At 38.6% G+C, this 23,466-nt stretch overlaps 3 protein-coding genes across 3 annotated transcripts; all 3 read left to right on the top strand.

Annotated features, from left to right (window-relative positions):
- Positions 1–760: 760 nt before the first annotated feature.
- Positions 761–9,022, top strand: tmem33 (transmembrane protein 33). The gene is made up of 8 exons (XM_023284816.3): positions 761–856; positions 2,305–2,371; positions 3,111–3,205; positions 3,312–3,499; positions 4,826–4,893; positions 5,204–5,337; positions 5,938–6,021; positions 7,955–9,022. Exons 2-8 carry the CDS (start codon positions 2,324–2,326, stop codon positions 8,082–8,084), a joined length of 747 nt encoding a protein of 248 aa, XP_023140584.2. The 5' UTR covers positions 761–856; positions 2,305–2,323; the 3' UTR covers positions 8,085–9,022.
- Positions 9,023–9,745: 723 nt separating this feature from the next.
- Positions 9,746–17,508, top strand: bbs7 (Bardet-Biedl syndrome 7). Its single transcript, XM_055016321.1, has 19 exons — positions 9,746–10,204; positions 10,344–10,409; positions 11,288–11,350; positions 11,439–11,614; positions 11,704–11,890; positions 11,990–12,076; positions 12,171–12,273; positions 12,602–12,732; positions 13,060–13,144; positions 13,286–13,388; positions 14,427–14,619; positions 14,761–14,835; positions 14,923–14,988; positions 15,286–15,425; positions 15,691–15,855; positions 15,997–16,106; positions 16,291–16,394; positions 16,785–16,908; positions 17,038–17,508. The coding sequence occupies exons 1-19, from the start codon at positions 10,169–10,171 to the stop codon at positions 17,163–17,165; spliced, it is 2,142 nt and encodes a 713-aa protein (XP_054872296.1). The 5' UTR covers positions 9,746–10,168; the 3' UTR covers positions 17,166–17,508.
- Positions 17,509–18,913: 1,405 nt separating this feature from the next.
- ccna2 (cyclin A2) lies at positions 18,914–23,316 on the top strand. Its single transcript, XM_023284819.3, has 8 exons — positions 18,914–19,526; positions 20,071–20,332; positions 20,985–21,091; positions 21,249–21,472; positions 21,582–21,786; positions 21,940–22,053; positions 22,418–22,551; positions 22,691–23,316. Exons 1-8 carry the CDS (start codon positions 19,305–19,307, stop codon positions 22,740–22,742), a joined length of 1,320 nt encoding a protein of 439 aa, XP_023140587.1. The 5' UTR covers positions 18,914–19,304; the 3' UTR covers positions 22,743–23,316.
- Positions 23,317–23,466: the final 150 nt, after the last annotated feature.

Genomic DNA, 23,466 nt, shown 5'->3' on the forward strand with positions numbered 1-23,466 from the left:
CCGTGTCTAGTGTTCTTTTTTATGCTGTAGCTTGTTGGGGAAGGAGCATTAAAAAGAGAGACGCTGCACGACTGGACAGACTGGTGAGGAGAGCTGGCTCAGTGGTTTCAGCAGCAGAGAGAAGGACCCTGGAGAAGATTCTCTCCATCCTGGACAGCACCCAGCATCCACTACACAGGTCAGCGATCAGGCAGAGGTATGTGTTCAGCTCCAGGTTGCTGTCTCTGACCTGCTCCACAAACAGACTCAGAAACTCTTTTGTCCCTCTGCTCATCAGACTGGACAACTCATCACTGAGTGGTCAGGGGGAGGGTCTCTATCAGGATCACATTAGGACTGATCCAATGTGGTTGCAGAAGGTCTATGAACCTTATGTAGTTCACAACAACTGTCTTTCGTACTACCTGTCAAAATCACTTTAAATCACGGTGCCTTGAAAGGTGTAAATACTATTCATTGACTTAATACAATTAGTATTTCTATAGATTTTAAAACTAGAAGTGTTTTGTTTATAGTATTGTACAGCAAGTTTCTACAGAGTATATACTAATCTGCCTGTTTTGTCTTTTTGTTATTTTTGTTGTATGTAAGCTGCTGAATACTTTGAATTTCCCTCTTACAGTTACAACTGCCCCTTTGAGGGCAACTATAATGCTGCTGTGGCCCTCAAACCCCTGCACTAGAGGGAAGTGTTGCCTATGTGATCCTGTAGTTAACCTTGTAAAATATCGCGAGAGTTGATGCACTTCCTTTCTCGCTTTGGAAGGTCAGGTGATCATTTACTACAGTGGTGACCAGCGGCTGACTGTCACTTTTAATCTGGCACGGAACGGAATCGTTCGACGCTGTAGTACTGGTAAGCTGCATGTTTTATTCCCGCAACATATAATAACAGCCAAACAAACGAATACTGTACAGGCTACTGTAAACAGCGGGGAAGCTAACGTTAGCCACCAGGGTAACATAGAAGCACGCGCTAGGGAAAGGCTAGTTAGCTAGCGTTAGCGGATCCGTTAGCACACATGCTAGTAACGATGGTAACAGAATATTCTAGAGCCACCTGCTTCTAACGTTAGCGGCCAATACCTTACCATTAAAAAATTATAAGTAAAAGTCAATCTTAAATCCTGGTAGTCTCTGATTTCCACTTCAGGCAGTAGCAACTAGATATTTTCTACCATTTGTCGTCATGTTTTGTGTTAATAAAGTAGTAATTACTTGCCCAAACTAGCCGAAGCTAGAAGAGCTAATTAGACAGCTAACCACATCTCCCACTTGCCAGAGGAAGCAAACTAACGCTAATCAGTTGATAGTTCCCACGTAACCCGTTCTATGCGGAAAAAGCCGACAGAGGTTAATATGATATCAAATCCACAGTTTTAGGATGAGTTGAAGTTAGTGATTAGCTAAACTAGTGGTCATCGTTAGCATCAGTTATAGTAAAAAGAATAATTAAAGACCTTCAGGATTTCCTAAAGTCCAAAGGGATGTCTTAATATCAGCCATTTGTTTGATTTACTGTCCATAGTTTGAAGTCGGTCACTGTACATTCTCACTAGAAGTGAAACCAAAAGCAGACAATCTAGTTGGAATAAAATGACTGAAACTATCAAAGGTTAAAAACAGGGAGGGCTGCAAGGCGTCAAGGATAATATTGTTGGTGGCTTAAAATTGAAGAAAATACAGTCAGGTGCTCTTCAGGGATAGAACCAGTAGTCAGTAAAGATGAAATTAAACAATGGCTGTCCCATATCTTACAGTTAGAAGTCCTTAGTATTGGTCAGTGGTCCAAAAAGTATCCAGAGTGCTCTGATGTTAAATATAAAAGTCCTGCTTTAATAGAGGAATCTTTATCCATGATTAAAAATGAATAAAGATTTTTGATTTTAAATAAGGCTGGACTAACCTCGACCTATTTAGATCTATTGCACACTGAATACCAAAATCAATCTTGACTGTGAATTTAATTATGACAACACTCTGCTTTTAACTATTAAACTCCCTCACTATTACATGAATAGACATCCTCCAATAAATTTTGACTGCCAACACTAAAAACTTCCATTAATAAGATGAGAGAGTATTGAATGGTCTCGGTCATAATTATCATAAATTGACAAAGCTTTATATACAGGAACACAACTGATAACATTTTTCAAAAATTTAATCTTTTTTATCGAAAAATCAGCTAGACTTATGTTTTTTTTTTTTTAAATCATGTTACTGCAGGTAACAGGTACTGATCCTGTAGATATATTTTGCCAGTGTTCCTTCACGATGAGATTTTCATTTTTTTTCCAACAGAACACCCCACACTCCAAAGATGGCAGATGCAAACCAACAAAATCCTCCTCCCCAGGTGGGACCTGTGGTAGGCTGGCTGTTTTAACCTCATTATTATCTTCCACCTGCGTTTCCCCCTTTAAGATGCTCTTACTGATTCTGCATATACAGATAATGGTCATAAGATGCACCAGTTGGCCTTGAAAAGCATTTGTAAAACATCTTTTGTGGCTCTGCAGGGAAGTTTGTACTAACTTTGGGATTTGTTGAAAGACAGGCCAGCCAGGAAGTGTCTAACCACAGACTTTGGGCTGCCATATTATATTGTTTTTGTAGGTTTCCTCTTACTTGGAACTGAAATTTAGAGTATTTTGATGTCTGTTGCATTGTTTTGGACTGTTTTGTTTCTTATTAGCTCCTTACAAGATTTACAAGCTTGATTCCAGAGTACACTTTCAAAACTATGCCATTATAATAACTTTCATTAGAATCAATTTGGGAAATCTTCTCCCACCCATCCCTTGCTCTGATCATGCTTGATCAAAAGTGCCAACAGCTTCACAGCATCGACCTAAACTGAGCTTTTTTTTTTCACTGTTAATGTTAATTTCAGTGCTTTAGTGCTTGTTTTTCTGATATTGAGCCTCTGTTTGATGTTTTGACAACAAAAAATACACACATCGGTCTTTAATCTGGAAAAGAAAATTCTGTTTTTCAGTGTTGCACGGTTCGTGTTGTGTTTCCAAATCAGTTTGTGACTGAGCAGGTTCAACAGTTAACATCTGTTTGTGTTTAGCATTTACAAATTGACCTTTTTTTCTTCACAGCAATTTTTAATGAGCAACAAGTTGGAGACTGCAATGTGGCTTTCACGACTCTTCACTGTCTACTGCTCTATAATGTTTATTTTACCAATCTTGGGGTGAGTTCACTCATTGACAGCGTAAAAAGACGTAATTTTGCAAAGATGGATGAGCATTCCAGCCTAAATAGATGCTAGAACATTTGCCACTGCTCGTGTGTTTCAGACCCTATGCAGCAGCCAACTTCTATCAGAGAGCCTTGTTAGCAAATGCCCTCACTAGTGCCCTTCGCTTACACCAGAGGCTTCCACGCTTTCAGCTGAGCAGAGCTTTCCTAGCCCAGGCTCTGCAGGAGGACAGCTGCCATTATCTGCTCTACTCCCTCATCCTGGTCAACTCCTACCCCATCACAAGTATCCTTTCACCTCAAAATGCAGAAGATGTACAGTGTTCTTTACAGCAACTCTGAATGGGTAAAAATCTTTAGTGTTTGATAGCATTGGTTCACATGATGTCTGCTGGGACTGCATGAGTGCACTTATTGTAAAGAGTCCATGATAGATAGATAGATAGATAGATAGATAGATAGATAGATAGATAGATAGATAGATAGATAGATAGATAGATAGATAGATAGATAGATAGATAGATAGATAGATGCAGGCAGGGTAGCAACATTAACAGTTAGTATATACTCTGAAAAACTTCCTGTACAGTACTATAAAAAACACTTCTCATTTTAAAATCTAATCTAAATGTAATTACAATTCAATATACAATATTTACACATTTCAAGGCACAGTGATTTCGAGTGATTTAAAGTGAATTTGAATGTTGTGCACATGTACAGGTTTATGGTTTTATTTTGGGGCTCTACTAGGGCAGGTTTATATGCTTTAATGTTCGGAAAAGCACATTATGTTTTCGTACTGTACATTGCTTTAAGGCACCCTTCCTCAGAACCAAGTCTGCTCTGATTGGTCAGCTGGCCCGGAGATAGTGAGGCAGTGTTGATTGTATAGTGTAACCTCAGATCTGTGAATGTAGGGATGTACTCCTAGTAGGAGCAGCTGTAGTAAGGAAATAATGACTAATTCTTTGTTTGAGGGTGAGTAGCCAGACTAGCTGCTAGGTAGGAGTTATGTAAATGTATTGCATGGTAACATCAATAAGTAATGGAAGGAAAGCCTGGACTTCAAACAAGCTGTTTCAGGCAGGTGAGAAGTGAAATCCACTGTGGGACAGAATAACTCCCTTTGACCAGCGCATTGGGCTGTGTAAGTTTGCAAACCTTTAACATTTACTAAAAAGCAGGGTTACATCACACTGAAGGAAATGAGAAAAAAAAACCCAGAATGCACAATATGGGTTCTTTAATTGTTTAAATAATAAAGATGTACTGTTTTTTTCTGCTCTTGCAACATTATTCTATAGTTGTTTGAGGCTGTTGTTGTTTGAAATAATATTTTCATCAACTGATAACCAGCAATTCTGTTCCATGCTTTTGCTTTTGGCTTTCTTTCTTGGCATTATCATCAAAGCAATTTTTCACTAATGTCCGGCTGCTTTTTCCTGAGATTTGAGAGGATTCTGCATTCAGCACAAGTTACAATATTATAAGTCACATTATTCACAGTTATGTCCTGGTTGTAGCTGCTCCAAATTTAACATCTTAGGTGAGTTTTTGTTGTTGTTTTGTGTTTTTTCTTTTTGGGTTGATCCTTAACATTTGTGTCCAGTGAGCATCTTCCCAGTTTTCCTCTTCTCTTTGCTTCATGCAACTACCTACACAAAGAAAGTCCTTGATGTGAGTATGAGTCAACAACCACCTGCTGGGGCTTTTAATGTTGTTTATTAAAAATGTATGTCTGAAAGCAGTTTGCCAAACATTTTTTAGCACCCAGGTGGGCCGTTAGCACCAGCCAAATGGAGTTTTAATTGGCTGCTTAATCAAGCAGCGCTTGCTGAGAGAGAAATATTCAACCCCAAAAATCCAATAAAAGCCATGATTGCTAATTTCATTTCCTTACATTTGCTTCATGTAAACTTTGTGGCCCGCTGAAAACTGATTTACTGCAGCGTTGTTGTCACTTTCTGACTTTTTATTTTTCTTTCAGTCCGTGGGCCCGAGCAGCCTGATGTTTGTTAGAAACCTGCTGGACAAACTAACATCCAATCAGCAGAACATCCTGAAGTTTATTGCCTGTAATGAGATCTTCTTGATGCCAGCGACTGTTTTCATGCTCTTCAGGTAAACTCACGACAGAAGTTAAGGGTTTTCTGTTGGCAAGAGACATTTCAAGTTGCAGTATGTAAGCGTGGTGGCAAAGGTGGAAGTGCAGATTATTGTTTTTATCTTGTAGTTAGCCTCACTGAATGGCGTCTTAAAAAACAAATGCATATGTTCATGACAACCTTCAGAAGTACAGGGAGCTCAGACTGTCATTGTGTTGAATGTATTATGTAACACTGATGTCCCATTTGCCTGTTACTGCAGTTTAGATTAATATCCCCAGGATTTTCTTGGCTCAGAATGGGCCTTTTATACACACAACAGAAAACATGATCAGTCTGAACACTGTAAATCTAAGAAAATAGTTTTTAACATAAAATATATATCAGTTCTTATCATTTTCACCCTGGTAATTTTCCTGTGGAGCTCTCTTTAGTGTTTCCCATCAGTAGAAGGAACTGTCTGCTCCACAATGCAAGAAAACAAAAGTCCTGTATCTAAAACATTCTGAAAACAAAAAGCTAAACAAAGTCTATTGTTCATGTTGAAACTTCAAACATTCTACAGTTGTGTCACATCAGTTTTCATATATAAACGTGATTTGTATTTTGTCAACAGCGGCCAGGGGAGCTTGTTGCTGCCTTTCATTTACTACCGATTCCTCACTCTCCGTTACACATCCAGAAGAAACCCATACTGCCGGTAAGATGTTCAATAAAGCAAAATTGTCCCACAGCATGTAAATGATAAATAAATGTAAAGGTGATCTTAGTGCTAAGGGTAGAGAAGACCTAAAACACGTTACATTGCTATGCTTCCGTTAAAGTTGACTGTTGACATTCAGCATAAAAAATTACAGTTACTTGCTACTTTAGTTGCAAACCAGAATAACTTGAATACACCCAAAAGTATTGCATCTTTGGATCATGGAAACGTTAGTGTATACTGTCCAAAAAGTGATAAGAAATGTCAGTTTAGAAAATCTAGAGATATATTTGAGGTGGTCTAGAAGCAGGGTTTCAGTAGCATCTTTTTTGTTAAAGAGAGCTCACTGTTTATTGTTAAACAGAAAAATCCAGCATTCCATTACCAGGCATACAGCGATGGGAAAAAGTTTTTGGACACCTCATACATTTGTGAAGTATTGCATTAAGAATCACTCTTAGGTCCTTTAGTAAAATCACAGCCATAATACTAAGATAATCATTAAAAAAAAAAAAAGGCCATTAAAAACCTAAAATTGATTGGTTCCATTTAAATAAGAAATGTTGAGCATTGGGTCATTTTGGTAAAATGTAGCTTTGTTAGTTTTTCTTGTAAACAAACAAAAAAATATCATCTGTATTTGTTTGTGTCTGTCTAATGTAGCCACACCTTTTGAAACACAAAAAAGATTTTTCCACAAATATTTCATGATAATATTTGAGATTGTGTAAAATTTTAAGGGTGTCTGAAAACTTTTTTGCACCAGTGTATATTGTGTGTTACTGCAGAAACTAGCATGCTTCCGTTTAGCATAATGAACATTATTTCGCTGTAAAGCTGCTCATCGAAGCACAGTATTAACGGGGGCCCAGTAAACGTAGTCATTATTGGTTAAATAGAAGTTAAGAAAATAGATTTGTTTTTGGTACATAGCTCTTATTTTACATATTCTATCTCATCAACTTAACTGTACTTTCACTATTCACAATCCAGAATAGAGCACTTATGTGCGAAGATCAGGGACAGATCTGGTGTCGTGTCACACACACACACACACACACACACACACACACACACAGATCCTGCTCTTAGTGACAATCCCAGAGAAAAGTAGCTTTGAAAGTGTGGTTGCACTTCACCAGAATAGATGCTGATGATGCTCGTTGGCAAAAGCGCCATAAGTCTTTTGCGTCTAAGAGCAGAAACATGATCAGTTTCAATTCATAGTTGTCTGGCAGCGTACTGTCTAGCTAATCGTTCATCTCTCGCTGCCCCAGGTATGCCGTGTGTGGTAATAGCCTAAAGCCCCAACAGAAATTACACAAACATTGATTAATGATCTAAAGTGACATAAATTCAGTCTGAAATGGTTAAACTTTTAGTCTCAGAGTAGGGGGATTGAATTATTTGGCAGCTGCAAGCAAACAGTCTTGTTTTATGTTCACTCTTTCTGAATGTTTGTGTTACCAGTGATAGAAGAAAGGATTTCCTAAGTACAGCTAATAAATACCTCACAGTAAAAGCACTGTCAAATATAAAGTCCTGCATTGTTTTTTTATTTCAAATTTAAGAGTGAAAGTGATTAACTAAAATATTTATTTGGTTCTTAATATGTTTTCTCTTAAAGAGGAAGAAAAAGTGCAGGATTGATAAACAGTATTTAAGTTGTGCAGGGCAGATCAACCTTTCTGTTTCCTGAATTTATTGTAAAACTACATAGGCGTCTAAAATAAAACAAATTGAAAAGTGTAAATGACGTTTAAAAGTAAACTGAACTTAGCATGAATCAAATAAAATTAATGGTTGGGCCACTTTATTATTTTTTTCTTTATAACAGCTGCAGGTTTAACTGTAATTTAATCAGAATTGCCTGCTGTTTCAACATGACAAATCTTTGGTGATTATTCAACATGTCTTCTTTGCATCCCAGCACCTTGTTCACTGAGCTGCGAATTCTTCTGGAGCACTTCATCATGAAGCCTGCCTGTCCCGCCTTCTTCAGGAGGATGTGCCTCAGCAGTATCGCCTTCATCAGCCGTCTCGCCCCCACAGGGGTCTGATTACGTAGAACGTTTTGTGTCTTTTCATGTTTTGTTTTTCCAACAATGTAAGATGTGACTTAAACTTTGATGGGGACAGATATTGCCATCAACGGAAGGAACTGTTTTTTGAATGTCACCTTTACAGTCTGTGCTCCAACTTTTCTGCATATTTGAGTACAGTTGAAGACCAGCCGGTAATGAACTGAAGTCTCTTGGTGATTTTTTGTTTTCCCATCTTCTTAATGTGACCTCATTCAAGCGATGGACACCCTTTCGCTTTGTTACATTCACTGAATGGAACACGGTAGACATCAGCCATGTTCCTGCGTATCGGCTGTCACTATTCTTTCCTTCTATGTCGTTATTTATTCATGAAAATTGCTTATTCTGTGACAAAACATTAACATTCTGAGATTAGTAACTTAATGAAAATGTGCTTATACATTACTGATAACGTCCTTTCTTTGAATAATCATATTGTACTTTTACTTTGCGATTTCTACCTTATTTCTTATGTACAAAACATCTGATGTTTTGATTTGACTAAATGCCTAATTTAAAATGTACTCCATCAATGCCATCAACTCACGTGTTTAACAACATGCAAGATCTATGTAGCTATGATGTCAAGATGGGTGTTGGAATGAGAAGCGGAATATCTGCTGTATTTTATAGATTATCTTAAGGTACCAGACATTTTTGCTGTAGGATTCATGTTTTAAATGATTTGCACAATGCATGTCATGTTTTTGGATGCATCCTGATGCTATTTCTCAGTTTAAGCACTGTTTTGCATTTGCTTCATTCATTCATATGTTGCTAAAGATACTTCTTGCTTAATGCATGTTCTGATTTATGTTTTATGTTAAATGTGTTTATTTGCCTACAGACAAACCACATTTTTATGAAAAGATGAAAGTTATCTCTTAATTAAAACAATAAAATATCAAAGAACAGTTTTTGAGTTTGGTGCTGATAATTTTCTAACCTTCACAATAGTTGATCTTAGTGTCATTATGAAGAAAAGTTAAAGAACCCCTCCCACGAAAAACAAGTTTTAACCTTGTTCATGTGTCGAAATGACACTTTTTGTATAACAAACATCATAAATCAATCCTGTCAACTTGCAAGGTGGGATTTTCTATAAGTTTCTTCAGAATTGTTTTCTGGTTTGAGAGGGACTTTACATGGACACACTACTGTATCTGCACTTCACCACACCTCTAAGTAAATAATCTTTTCCTCTAACAGCCAGTGTGATTTAAATAATACACATACTTTGCATCAAATGTAAGCCTTATGTTTTATAATGTTAACTCAAAGTCCATTGGGGGGGCGGCGGCAGCAGCAGCATAATTGCTATCTTTGAAAAATGATTACACAGTATAAAATGCCTGTGGTTTTATATGTAAAGAAATCATTTCTTTGTTCATGTTTTTATTAGTATATGACCAAAATAATGCGTATTTGTCCCACAGTGAGTTGCCAAAAAACTAAAATGAATTAAATTAAACTGATTTAAACGAACAGGATCTTTTACCTTCCCGTTGTGAGTAATGGTCTCAGCCTGGCCAAATGTTGTACCAATCAGGAGGCGACTTCAACTCCTGTGATTTACTCTCGTCCAATGAAATGGCAGCTTGTTACAGGCTGCAGCGTTGCCACTAGCAACGGCGTTCGTCCCCTTCCCAAGTGTTATATAGACAGTTTAAGCACAGTATTCGCAATTAAAAAAGGGAATTCAGCTCTGCGTGACAAAATATACAGACAGTAGCTCGCTTCGTGTGTTTTATTCCGCTGCGTACATACAGTTAAAGAGGATTTTCGTTCGTTAAAAAAGACATATGGTGTGCAAATAAATCGTGTTAGCCAATTAGCTTTCTAGCTAACGTTAGCCCGTGGAGCTAATCTGCTTGCTGTAGATAATCCCAGTCTAAACTACCATCTTTATCGTCCTGTAATTCTGTTAAATCGTTTTCTTATACGTTGTGAATGGCAGCTATCTATAGTGGACCGAGACTAATGATTTCTGCAGTTTTATGACCGGATAACCTCCCAGAAATATATACTTTATTTAGGTTAAGGTACACTACAGAAGGAAGATGGAGATCCACCTGAATCGAGTTGATTATATTCAGGTAACACGAAGGTTTATGTTGCGTTTTTAGAAAGTCTGTCTTGCTGGTATTGTTGTAAAGCATTTACAGTTCCTCTGCAAATAAGACTGAAGTTTTTACTGCATTGTTGCACATGATCAAGATTGTTCTCTCTTGTCAGGTTGGTGTGACATCCCAGAAAACTATGAGGCTGCTTCCAGCACTGGGAAAAAAGGCAACACAAAAGGTATAGTTTATGTCTACTTAACTAGTACCTAATTATAGTTCGTAGTGTTTTCAGTTGCAGGTTTAATAGGTAGAGATCATTACTTACATTGGGGTAAAAATGTCTTGCGATTACTATTTTATTGTCAGTAAATTGCTGTAAGTCACATAATATTTTTTTGGTCACTCTTTCTAATCCTGCGCTCAGCAGGTACACTGCTCATATACTCATATACAGTATAATAGGCTTTTTATATAATGTTCAGTTGACTGAAAATTTGTAAGTGCTGCTTAAGTTACAGATTTTAAATTGCTTAAAAAAAGTTCACAAGGTGATTACAGTTAAATGACATAAAGAAAGTACACATCTAGATTGGTTTCCTGTGTCCATTCAGGCTTTTATTTCTTTTTTTGGCAGCAGGTCCTGGGTGAATCATGCATTGTCATCAATAGTGTAGTTTAAACGACGCCACAGCTAAACCTAAACAACTGCATTTTTATATTGTCCACACACTTTCCAATGACAATCATGGAAAATTTTTTAATTGAGAAAATATCGGGACAAACTCTGTCTGGTAGATTAGAAGGACTTGGTTATATGTGAGTGAATGGGGGGTGGTTGTGTTTTTATACATTGCGGCCACAACTATATGGGAAAAACGGTCGTAGAGAAATGTTTCCCCAGAGAAATAGTAGTTAGTGGATGTAATTTTAGTTCTTGAGAACGTGCGTAGCCCTCTATTGGCTTTACTGTTTGTTGTGTTGGATGGCCAGAGAGGTTCCTAGACCTGAGAATGGTCACCCTGGGCAACCTCTTCATTTTGCCCCTGGGCATTTTTCTTGTTTTTCACTAAATCTTTCAGCATTATGATGCTTGATTGGCATCTTGTTGTGTTTCAGGTTGCTATTGCTGATCACGATGGTATACTTACATGTTTTGGGATGAAGAAGGGAGAGGCAGTGGTGAGTTGAACTTATTCTATTGTTGATCACCTGAGTTGAGCCGAAATTAAAGGTCCCTATTAAGAACAAATTTGACTTTCTGTTTCAGCCCGTGTTTAAAACACTCCCAGGGCAGAAAATAGCGAGAATGGACCTTGGAGGCGCTGTGGGAACTCCCCAGGAGAAGATCTTCGTCTGCTCTGGTTCTCAGGTCCGGGGATTCACCAAGAAAGGCAAACAGTTCCTCACCTTTGAAGCCAACCTAACAGAGAGCATCAATGCCATGTAAGATCTGCTTCTCCTCATTCTGATTAGTTGTGGCAAAGCTGTGTGGTCTGTTCTTTACTGAGTGGTTCTGGCAATGTCTTTTCCAGGCATGTCTCAGGCGCTGACCTTTTTGTCTGTGCAAGTTACATCTACAACCATTACTGTGACTGCAAGGATCAAGACTACTACCTCTCTGGGGACAAAATCAATGATATCACATGTTTGTCCTCAGAAAACCTCACTCGCCTCATCCCAGTCCTGGCGTGCCAAGACCGTGTTCTTAGAGTCTTACAGGTAGACCAAACACATATTAGCTGTCCTGGTTTTGTTAGGTTGTTCTACCTCAAACAGTCATTTCATTCATTTATTTTTTTAAACTAATTATTACTGTAGGGATCTGAACTTGCCTATGACATTGAAGTCCCCGGCCCTCCATCTGTTTTGGAACTATACAATAGAGATAAAGGCAAGTTCATTTCTGTTTGCTGTCTACTATATTGAAAAAAAAGGTGTATAATTACTTTATCTGGACCAGACTTAGTATAATATGTCATGTATTTTTTCTTCAGGAGAGGAAATTCTCTATGGAACCACGGATGGAAAAATAGGATTGGTCCAGATCGGTGAGGACTCTGCTGTGACCAAATGGGAGATTGACAATGACAAAAAGAAAGGAGGTATGTCGTGTATGACACCAACTGTATTGCATATTTTATCCAACAAAATACAAAACAAAATACATTAGAATGTAATATAATATCAACTATTTTCCATCTGCACTGAATCTAAATTGCCACTTCTGGCCACTAAATTCTCAGATTTTATGCCAGTTTTGGTTTGTTATTCTAAGTACTGCATTCTGGGAACTGGTAGCAGTAGTCGTGTGATTGTCTGAAAGCTGTTTGTTTCTTTTTTTGACCATCTGTATCCAAATTAGAGGGTATTTGCATTTGTTGTTTTGTTAAACCTCTGACAGCACAATTACGCTCCTCTCTCTCCCTTCAGGAATTCTTTGCATTGACACCTATGATATTGTTGGAGACGGAGTGAATGACGTCCTGGTGGGCAGAGATGATGGGACAGTGGAGGTCTATGGTTTTGACAGCACTAATGAACCCGCATTACGCTTCGAGCATGTGAGTTTTTACCTGGCACGGTAAAAACTGGAATATTCACTCCCCAGTTTTTGCTCAAATATGTTTATTCAGTCCAGTGTGTCAAATGTTAATCAACAGAGTTACAGTTTAAAAGCTGCCAGCCTACATCACAGCTTATATGTTTTACCATCTTAAACCCAGAGTCATTTGAATAAGTGCCTCTTTATTTCTGAAATGATAATAAATTGTCTTGTTTTTTTATCCCCTGCATTTAAGAACATGCTGACCTTTTCTTAAATGCAGCATAGTAATAAATGCTTCCCTGCCTCATTAACTGCCCAAATTTCCTATCTCTTCTGGATGCAGGTGTTGTCAGAGAGTGTAACTTCCATCCAGGGTGGCTGTGTGGGCAAAGAATCTTATGATGAGGTGTTGACTGCCACTTATACAGGTTAGATGAGGATTTTTTTTCTTCTAAGTAATGCGGCTTGTGTGCACAATTTTTCTATAGAAATGAAAAAAAGTGTTAGTTGTCTGCCTGACTTCATTAGTGCAGGAGCAGTAAGAAGGTGACAGTCCTTACCTTTTGCAGGATGGGTGACTGGTTTGACCACTGAGCCCCAGAAGGCTGAGGCCGGCCCTGGAGACGAGGTCAAGATGAGTAAGGAGACGCAGTCTAAAGTGGAAGCACTCAGGTATCAGCAAAGTAGGAGCTCTTTCTCATCTTCAGAGTTTGAGCCATTCATTTGTGGGTCATTCCAGAATTGGAGGACATTTGGGCTTCAAGATTTTTGAAAAATAGACCTTCTCTTTTACAGTTTTCTGCTACATATTCATCAATAATAGGTAAACTATCAAAGGCTTGATTGGCTCAGTTTACACATCAGTGGTACCATTTTTATTCTGTTTTATTGTTGTTTGCTAACCCTACTCTAATCACAGTAACAGGGTTGCTAATCCATGCTAATATTAGTTTTTTCTCAGCGGTAGAAGCTAGATATTTAGCTAGCTGTTACTGCTGACCAAGAGGACAAACTGACTGATGGAAAACAGGAAAGAAGAAAGTAAAAAGAATTTGTCTTATCCTGATAATATGCATAACAGGGTTTCATGAGGGCGAGTGAGACATTCAGTCAAGGCTGATAATGTTATGAAAATATGAAAAATAGAAGAGAGGACATAGCTTTGCTCTATCCATTCTTTAGGAAAACAGTTTGATGATGTTAATTCCAGCGTATCATGTGATTCACTGTTTTCTTCTTCTGCCAGCTAAAAAGTTTACGCTAACATGTTGTGCAACATGTTCCATGCATAATAATTATTATTTAAAATATTATGTTGATTTAAAAAAAAAAAATAAATTCCACAATTGCCAGAGACATCAATTAAAAAAATAATACCAAGAAAAGGGGATTTAAATTTCATTTTAACAGTTTTATTTGAGGTTCAATTTGGTCATCAGGAGGGTGGGACAAGAGAAAAATGGCATTTTAGGGGGAACTGCAGACTTATTTGGTGTTTTGAAAATATTTTTCAAACATTCTTTTCTCCTAGTTTTTTAGATTTGGTCTCAGGACAAGTAAATTTACACAACAACTTCATGTTTTACTATTCTGTACATGGATTATTTGAAATTTGATGGGTGGGATGTAAAATGTCCTCCAGTTCTGGAATGACCCTAGTTTCACTTATTGTACATAGCTGAAACAGTCAGTGGTCTTGTTGCCTTCTAGAGCCGAGCTGGAGCAGCTGCAGGTCAAAGTCTTGCAGGGACGTGAGCAGTACCAGCAGACCTCTCAGTCGAGCACAGCCGTCTCTGCTGTGCCCGTCTTCAGCGTCAATGACAAGTTCACTCTCTGCCAGGACGATGCCAGCTACAGCCTCACCCTGGAGGTGCAGACTGCCATCGACAACCTGTTGCTCCAGGTACAGCCAGTCATTAAACTGTGTTTTTACAATGGAGCTTCTATATAAAGACCCTTCAATTTTTAAACAAATTGCACTTTTAATATCATTCCTCACATGTAAACATGCAAAATTTAACCTTAAGTGTGATTGTGTCTGCAGAGCGACGTCCCCATAGACCTGCTGGATGTGGATAAGAACTCAGCTGTTGTCAGCTTCAGTGAATGCGACTCAGAGGTGAGCTGTACAAACAAACTGTACAAATATTGTCACAAACCTGCAGTGTCCTCCAGAGGCCTCACTCTCTTGTTCTGTTTCCAGCAGCCCAATGGGAACTTCCTCCTGGCAACATACAGATGTCAGGCCAACACTACCAGACTTGAGCTCAAGGTAGCAAGTGCAGCTAATTGTGGTATTTTCTGTGAAGCCTTGTGCTTATTCCTTTAAAGCTATGAAATGTTAATTTTTATGTTAAAATCCATAATATCACCATCTGTGTCATTGTGGTTGTGTATTACTTTCTATTGCATCACAACCTTGTCCATACTGACAGTAGAAGTCTTCTGCGGTGTGATTTTGGCACTCTGTATTCAAAAATAGTTACCCAATGCACTTGTTTCAGCTATTTGTGGTGTGATGCGCCACAGAAGAACAATGTGTTTTACTCACAATGAACTATTTCCCTAGGTGAGGTCCATAGAGGGACAGTATGGAACCCTGCAGGCTTACATCACCCCCAGACTGCAACCCAAGACCTGCCAGGTCCGCCAGTACCAGATCAAACCTCTGTCCCTCCACCAGCGGACTCACAGCATAGACCAGGACAGGTGAAGAAGAATTCATTTTGGGCTGGGTTGAATTTTGAGAAGTATAGGGATAAAATATCTTCAGATCATTTAGATTCAAATTTAAAAACCTAATATGAAGTGTTATTCTATCATCCATCACCCTAGAATTGTTGATACTGGCTACATTTAGAGATATCAGTTATCAGTTAATACAAAATTGTGGAAATAGGTGACACTTGCTCATGTTTTTGAACAATCAGATCATTTGATCTCTTGTCTCTCTGCCTTCCTCATTCTGCTTCAGGCCGATGAACAGACTGAACCTGGTGGGGCAGTTCAGCTTCGCAGAGATCCACTCCTGGGTTGTTTTCTGTTTGCCAGAGGTGCCTGAGAAAACACCAGCAGGAGACAGCATCACTTTCTATTTCCACAACACGTTCCTTGGCACGCAGCTTGAAGCCACATACTGGTAAATGCAAGCACCAATTCAACCATCTGAAGCTCGTTTCCATGCTAAAAACCTACAGTTTGTTTAAACCTTGAAGCTTAGGTTTAACCTCAAAGTCTACTTTAAAACAAACACATATTTTCTGAATCTGTAATTTTTCAGCAAAGGGGAGGGTCACTTCAGGTCCGACAACATCTCTACCATCTCCATACTGAACGATGTTCTCTCTAAAGAAGCCACCAAAAGAAAAATCAATCTAAACATTTCATATGGTAAGTGCATTATTATTATTATTATTATTATTATTATTATTATTATTATTATTATTATTATTATTATTATTATTATTATTATTATTATTATTATTATTATTATTATTATTATTATGGACTGACATGTTTCTTGTATTAAACGATCAAAAGAAACAAATAAATTGAATGTTCATTAATCTTTCAGACATCAGTGATGACTCTGTGAGCCACACCCTCAAGATGATCCATCCAAAGCTGGAGTACCAGTTGTTGCTGGCTAGAAAAGTTCAGCTCATCGATGCTCTTAAGGTGAGTATTGGCTAAAACTTTCAGAGAAAAAGACAGCACTTGCTCCTGTTTCTGCAAATGAATGAGCAAACTTAAGTGGACAGGCCTCATGTAGGAGAACTCTGTTGTAGAAGAGGCAAAGAGAAAGTTTTTAAGAGATTTCATCAGGCGAAGAGGCCACCCACAGCCACACCGACACACAGGTGAAGGAAACATACGGAAGCTACTATTTTTACTTTGAACACAACTTATGATCACATACAGCTGAATCCTCACTGCTTCACATGTCTGCAAGTCTACCTTGAGCTAAAAGCAACACATTCTCACTCATTCCCTATAAGGTATTTTTGGGGGGAAATTCTTATGTTCATCCCTAACTTTCCTCACCCCTAATTCCTCTGTGGTTTCCAGGAGCTTCAGGTTCACGAAGGAAACGCAGACTTCCTCATCCCAGAGTACCGCAACATCTTGGATGAATCTGCTAATCTTCTCGAGGAGTACAAGAAGCAGCCTGCACATCTTGAAAGGCTTTACGGTGTGGTATTTCACATTAAAGTCACATTTAACCGATCGCTACATTTCACTAGCACTCACTTCTAGAGCCTTTTAAAGATTTTTTTTGTCTCACAGTTATTTAATTTGTTTGTCTTTTTCTTTCTTGTAGGAATGATCACAGATCTTTTCATCGACAAATTCAAGTTTAAGGGCCAGAATGTGAAAACAAGAGTGTCCTCGCTGTTGGAAATTCTCGATAATTATGATTTAAATTCACTGTTAGAGTTTTTTCAGTGAGGTGTAACGGCAAATAGACGAGAGGGTATTTATTTACTTGTGTTTGTACATACAGTACAGCAGCTTTGTTTCATTATAGTTACTATCTGTGTCCATATCATATTGTTATATTATCATTTAGATACTGTTTGTTCTAACTACAGTGCATAATGTTTGATATTTATAATGTCTTTTGATAGCATTTAAAAAGGTTGCCAGGAAGATGCAGGTTCTTTTTATTAGCGGGTTTGGTTGACTTTTGAGTCTGTAAACTTCTTTAAACCACAAGGAATGACAGTTTTTATATCATAACTTTCATAGGACTGTGACTTTTCCTCTTGCAATAAAAACAAGATGAGAATCACTGTAAGATTCATAACTCAAGAGACTGATACTACTGGAAAATTACCTTCTCCAGGAACAAAAAAGCTTATCTCATGGTGACATTATATACTGATTAGCATGCTTATTTTGTTCCAAGTAATTTATCCTTTGACACCATAACAACCAGACACATATATTTACATTAATACGTAGTATTATACAAGGAAATTGAGTACATTAATTGAAGTTGCTGAAGCAGTGACAATAACTTTGAAGTTCTTGTGTTACATGGCATTTTATGCAACTTTAAACTTAATTATTCTTTTAAGAAAAGTATTGCTCTCTTTATTCCATACTTATTGGACAGCATCCTTGTATAGTAAGTGTTTAATCATTTGACACTGTTTAAGATTAAGCCAATCAGCTGCATTTACAGTGGTTAAAATAAGCCTGTAATGACAGTGAAATGCTGCCTAAATGTTAAACAATCAGAAAAAAATAATCATATATGCAAGCATACTACATGGTGAGCACTTTAACCTAAAATAAGGCCGCTATATTTTTCTGATAATACTTTGTGGTTTACTAAAGTGTGGAATTTAATGGAATATCTCCCTTCTGTTCACTAGATATTTTGAATGTCAGGTCTAGTCTTGGATAATATTGGCCTTAATAACTTTTAAATATATTATTGTAGTATTAGTATTGCCTGTGCTGGCTGGTACTGCTGCTTCTCATATAACTCATGTCTGTACATTCACACATGTCAAACCGTGTTGTGCCAACAAGTGATCGTTTGTATACAGCTGCTTTTACCTGAATCAAGCAGCGATAACATTCAAATACATATAATTTCATTTCTGTGGTCATAGCAAAAAGTGTGTCTTTTATGTTACTTTAGCGTTTTCACATTTATAGTGTAAGCAGGCCTTACATTTAAGATGTATTGTAGTACACTATAGTATGTTTTTTCAGTGCTTAGACTATGACTTCTGGGTGCCTTCATATATATATATATATATATATATATATATATATATATAAAATGAAGAAAGTAGGTCTTTTGCAAATGTAACCTCACAAATGAAATCAGTTATTTCAGTCACAATGTTGGGGCTGCACACAGCAAATGTAAACCTAAAAAATATGAGTTGAAAAGGTATTTTAAAGTTAAAAAATTAATTTCTATTTTATTTTTTTTTAAACTGTGACAAAATTATAACTTCTCCAACAGACTGCAGCCGCTTATGGGCAGACGATCATTTTCTGGCGCAACCATAGACTGTATATCTTTAAATACAGTCTATGGGTGCAACAGCGGTTTAAAATTTGTAATCAGAGGAATTTTGTCCCCTTTCCGTTCCTGTACATCTACTGCGTCACCGGCTGAGCGGCCTGTGATTGGTCCGTTTCAATCCTCGCGGGCTACTTGAACTGAGAGAAAGCCTCGTTCTCAGCGTGTTTCTGTGTAAATGGACGGAGGTTAGCTGTCTTGTTTGCAGGTTGGTAGCACTTTCGAAACTTCTGACTATGGCGACTTGAGGTCACGTTATTTTCACGTTGCAGCCTTTATCCCGCCAACTGTGCATATCTTGTTTTTGTTTTGTTTAGCGCTGCAGTTCCAGGTGTTGTTGCCATCTCAACTGCATATTTTTATTGTTCTTTAAGCGTCCTCGGTGAGTTAGCAGCTAACACTCGCCTTAGTGTAACTTCCATACGTGATCATTTATCACTTAAGACATTTGTGATTTCGGATTGCACGGAGAGGATCGTTTAAAAGTTGCGGTAAATCACAAAACGAGCGGAGACCGGCTCGAGTTTTTGTTTGAGGGAAACATGTCGGGCGCTAACAGAGGAAGCGCGGCTAGCGAGCATCACAACCAGGAAAATATGTTGTCGAGACTCAGAGGCTCGTTGAAAACCAGAGCTGCTGCTGCTGCTGCTGCAAGCGAGAACCAAGAAAACCTTCCACCGAAGCAAGCCGCCAACAGAACCGTCCTGGGGGCCCTGCAGAACAACCAGCTGAACAAGACCCAGAACCAGCGCGGCGCAAAGCAGGTACCGATGCTACTTAGAGCTAGCTGGCGCTAGTGTTTGCTAACGCTGGCTGCAGGCACAATGGGCTGCTATTGTAGGTTTTGGAGGCAACTAATTTCCCTCGCATACTATTTGACAATGCTTTTATGTGTGGACGGTGCGGCTTTGCTGCTTTACATTCATATTATTTTGCGGGTTTGCAGATTTATCTGAAAATAGCGGTGGCTGCGTTTCCCTCCGTAGTCCGCCATTTTCATCTGTTATCTTAGTATCACATTTAACATTGATAAGCAGTGTTACTTGAAGTCTTCTTTGTTTTCATTAATCCCACATTCCTCTAAAATTAGTATTAACATGAAATGGCAGTGCTCAGCCATCCTGTTAAGGTGCAAGTTTCTCTAATAAGTGCATAAGACTGAGTTTTGTCATATGCTATATATATTTTTTTTTAAATTAAGCATAAACTCTAACAATAATCCTTGTATTTGTTTTTGCAGCTTTCTTTATATTATCACAAACCTTAACAAAGCACTGTCATGTTTGCTGATTCTTTCTCTGCTTCTAGGAGTCGTCCCAGCCCCTGTCATGCAAAAATGAAGATTTTGGCAAAAGCTGCTATGACAAGCCTTCTGCCAAGCAACCTGCTTTCCAGATCCATGTGGATGAGCCTGATGGAGCCTGCACCAGGAAACCACAGCAGGCAGTCGAAACCGTCACAGGGAAGCCCACAGTCGAAGAGTCTCCCCTGGCCATCAGTAACACTGTGGCACGGCTCCGGCAGCCCCTGGCAACTATTGATATTCCATCAGCGATGGATGTCAGCTTTGGTGGGTTGAAAAGTTTGACTGATTCAGTTACACTACTTGTAAGCAGGGCCAAACAATCAGGGCAGAGTATCCGATTGTTCTGGCAGTGATTTGATTTGGCATGCTTTTATTCTTTCAGGTCAAGCTTCAGTTCAGTGTATGCTTTGTAACGGGTTTAAAACATGTGGAGCATTGCCACTTAAAATGCCATCAAAAGCGTCACGGCCATAGAAGTAGGATGCACAAATTTGTAAACTCATTGACATAACGGGTGAAACCCTGACTTAGGCATGCTTTGAAACTTGCAAGTTGTGAGTAATATCTCACACAACCTGTATGAATGAAACTCATGGTGTACACTGATCAAGCCTTTACACCGCCTGAAAGTTTCAATATGCTGGAGTTTAACAAAACTGAATTACTCCATTAGTCATTATTTAATAGTACACCTTTAAATACTGACTTGCAACATTAGTGATTTGCTAATTGCATTTTTTTCCCCAACTGTAATTTGAACTCTAGTAACTTTTTCGGCCCAACTTTTAAATAGCAAACTGTGCAATAAATATCTAATTTCAGAAACTCATGAAGGCTTTGTAGACCATAGCTGACCACCAGAATCTGATTTGATTTCACTAAATGGTGTCCTAAACGTAAAACTTTCTTTGCTCAGATTCTCCCATGGACATGTCTGTGATTGAGGGTGAAGAAAAACCTGTCAATGTAAATGAGGTCCCAGAATATGCAGCTGAAATCCACGCATACCTGAGGGAGATGGAGGTGAGAAATTTGACTAGAAATGCTACTTTTAAGCTTACACGGGGTTGCTGTCCTGACAGAACTGGGCTAATGATCTTTTGTTATACTTTTTCTGTCATGCAGTATATGTGATCTGATCTGCATTTAGATTATTTCTAATTGTATTGTTGCCCCACAGGTGAAAACCAGGCCTAAAGCAGGTTACATGAAGAAGCAGCCAGACATTACGAACAGCATGAGGGCCATCCTGGTGGACTGGCTAGTCGAGGTTGGAGAGGAGTACAAACTCCAGAACGAGACCCTTTATCTTGCAGTCAACTACATCGATCGCTTCCTCTCTTCAATGTCCGTCCTAAGGGGCAAGCTGCAGCTGGTTGGAACTGCTGCTATGCTGCTAGCTTCGTATGTACACGCGTTCTGCATGTGTTCAGTCTATTCAAATAATGGTTCAAGTCTAGCTTTGCTTTGCATGAATGCTCAATCACCGTGTACCGTTTATGTTCAAATACAGGAAATTTGAAGAGATCTACCCTCCCGAGGTGGCCGAGTTTGTTTACATCACAGACGACACCTACACAAAGAAGCAAGTGTTAAGAATGGAGCATCTGGTGCTTAAAGTGCTCTCCTTTGATCTGGCGGCACCAACAATACACCAGTTTCTCACCCAGTACTTCCTTCACCAGTCTGTTAGCAAGCAGGTGGAGAGTCTGTCAATGGTGAGCATGCACCACTTGTATGCATGTGAGGCGTCTTTATACGGCTGTCATCTGACACCTGTATTGAAACATTTGTCACTCAAGTGTCAGACATGTCATCCCTAGTGTTGCTCATCTCCAGGCAGTCTAATTTATTTGCTTTCTATTTCTCAGTACCTTGGGGAGCTCAGTCTGGTTGATTCAGATCCCTTCTTGAAATACCTACCATCGCAGACAGCGGCTGCAGCTTACATCCTGGCTAACAACACAGTGACTGGTGGCTCATGGGTAAGTAAAATGGTGTTTGTTCATTGAAAGAATCAATAAGCAACTTTTAACTGAGTAAAAGTTTTGGTTCATTTCAAGCCAAACTTCTTTTGTCTTGGTTTCAGCATCTCATGTGAAGATTTGCTGCTTTGTTACAAACTAAATTTGTACTGCTCATATGAAAGAAGCAAGCTGAGGAATTGTCATTTTATAGGCTATACAATGCATCATTGACTCTTGTGCATTTAAAGAGACTTGACTTAGTTATGTCTGCATCTCCATCACATGTACATGTTTGAGGGCAATTTATGTGGTCACTTTTCTTGAGTTGGCGTCGGGGCAGAAAGTGTAAACATACCCAGTGATTTGAGTTGTTTGTCCTCAGCCCAAATCCTTGGTTGAGATGAGTGGCTACTCTTTGGAAGACCTGATGCCCTGTGTTGAAGATCTCCACAAAATGTACCTTAATGCCACTCAGCATGCACAGCAGTCTGTCCGGGAAAAGTACAAGGGCCCCAAGTAAGTAGGCTGCTGATAAACTTAATGCTTCACAGCTGACTTTCAGTCCTGACTACTGCAGGGGTTTCAGATTCACTGTTTGTAGTAAATTCTGCAATTTGACTTGAATGTTTTAAATGTAGTAATTTTCCCCTCACAGGTACCATGAAGTTTCCAGCATCCAAGCACCTGCTACATTGCTGCTGAACTGACTTCTGTTACCCTTGTCCATGTAGTTTTGTACTCTCAGTTTTTTTTTTTTTTTTTTTTTTTTTTTTTTTTTTTTTTTTTTTATAAATGATGTGTGCCACAATTATTTTAATATGTTCTGGTCTTTTTGGACCAGCGCTGGATGTTTAGAGGTTTTAATATTTTTATATTCTCAATCCCAACTTCATGCTCGACACTACTACAGTTGTTGGTTGATTAAGCCGTTTTAATGGTGTTGAATTGAAATCAGACAAAATGCAGATGTTTTATACCACTCTGTAAAAATACTGCTTGACTCTACAGTGTCTCAAACTCCATTAGGTCTGTAAATGTACTCATAGATCGTGGCCTTTTTTGCCCCCAGTTTTTAGGGTGGAGTTTCCTACACTGTTGCTGGTTTACCTTTTTCTGGCAGTCTAACCTTTAACTATCTGGTCTTGTGGGATACAGATTAAAGTGTATTTTTGTCTGTCATGGAGTCACCTGTCTCATTATGTTGGTCTCTTGGAGCATTCTGAGGCATCTAATGCACTGTAAAATATGGCTCTTGTAAATAAAATTCATTTCAAGACTTCATTGCTGCATCTTCATCACATTGGACTCATGGGGGCAGCAGAGGACCAGCTTTACTTGGATGGGAACCTCTCAAAGAAATGCATGTGAGGGCTTGCAGTCTAGAAAACGTGTAGGGAAAAAGTGGGTTTGAATTTAATGTTTAAACATTGT

The sequence above is a fragment of the Amphiprion ocellaris genome, chromosome 13, assembly GCF_022539595.1.
Source record: "Amphiprion ocellaris isolate individual 3 ecotype Okinawa chromosome 13, ASM2253959v1, whole genome shotgun sequence".
NCBI classification, from domain to species: domain Eukaryota; kingdom Metazoa; phylum Chordata; class Actinopteri; family Pomacentridae; genus Amphiprion; species Amphiprion ocellaris.

Bases quoted from the DNA above. Each gene is read 5' to 3' on its own strand.
- tmem33 (XM_023284816.3), top strand. From the start codon at position 2,324: ATGGCAGATGCAAACCAACAAAATCCTCCTCCCCAGGTGGGACCTGTG. The intron at 3,500-4,825 runs GTATCCTTTCAC...ATTTGTGTCCAG, and splicing joins CAACTCCTACCCCATCACAA to TGAGCATCTTCCCAGTTTTC. The intron at 4,894-5,203 runs GTGAGTATGAGT...TTTTTCTTTCAG, and splicing joins ACACAAAGAAAGTCCTTGAT to TCCGTGGGCCCGAGCAGCCT.
- bbs7 (XM_055016321.1), top strand. From the start codon at position 10,169: ATGGAGATCCACCTGAATCGAGTTGATTATATTCAG. The intron at 15,426-15,690 runs GTGAAGAAGAAT...ATTCTGCTTCAG, and splicing joins CACAGCATAGACCAGGACAG to GCCGATGAACAGACTGAACC. The intron at 15,856-15,996 runs GTAAATGCAAGC...GTAATTTTTCAG, and splicing joins CAGCTTGAAGCCACATACTG to CAAAGGGGAGGGTCACTTCA.
- ccna2 (XM_023284819.3), top strand. From the start codon at position 19,305: ATGTCGGGCGCTAACAGAGGAAGCGCGGCTAGCGAGCATCACAACCAG. The intron at 21,787-21,939 runs GTGAGCATGCAC...TCTATTTCTCAG, and splicing joins AGGTGGAGAGTCTGTCAATG to TACCTTGGGGAGCTCAGTCT. The intron at 22,054-22,417 runs GTAAGTAAAATG...GTTTGTCCTCAG, and splicing joins CAGTGACTGGTGGCTCATGG to CCCAAATCCTTGGTTGAGAT.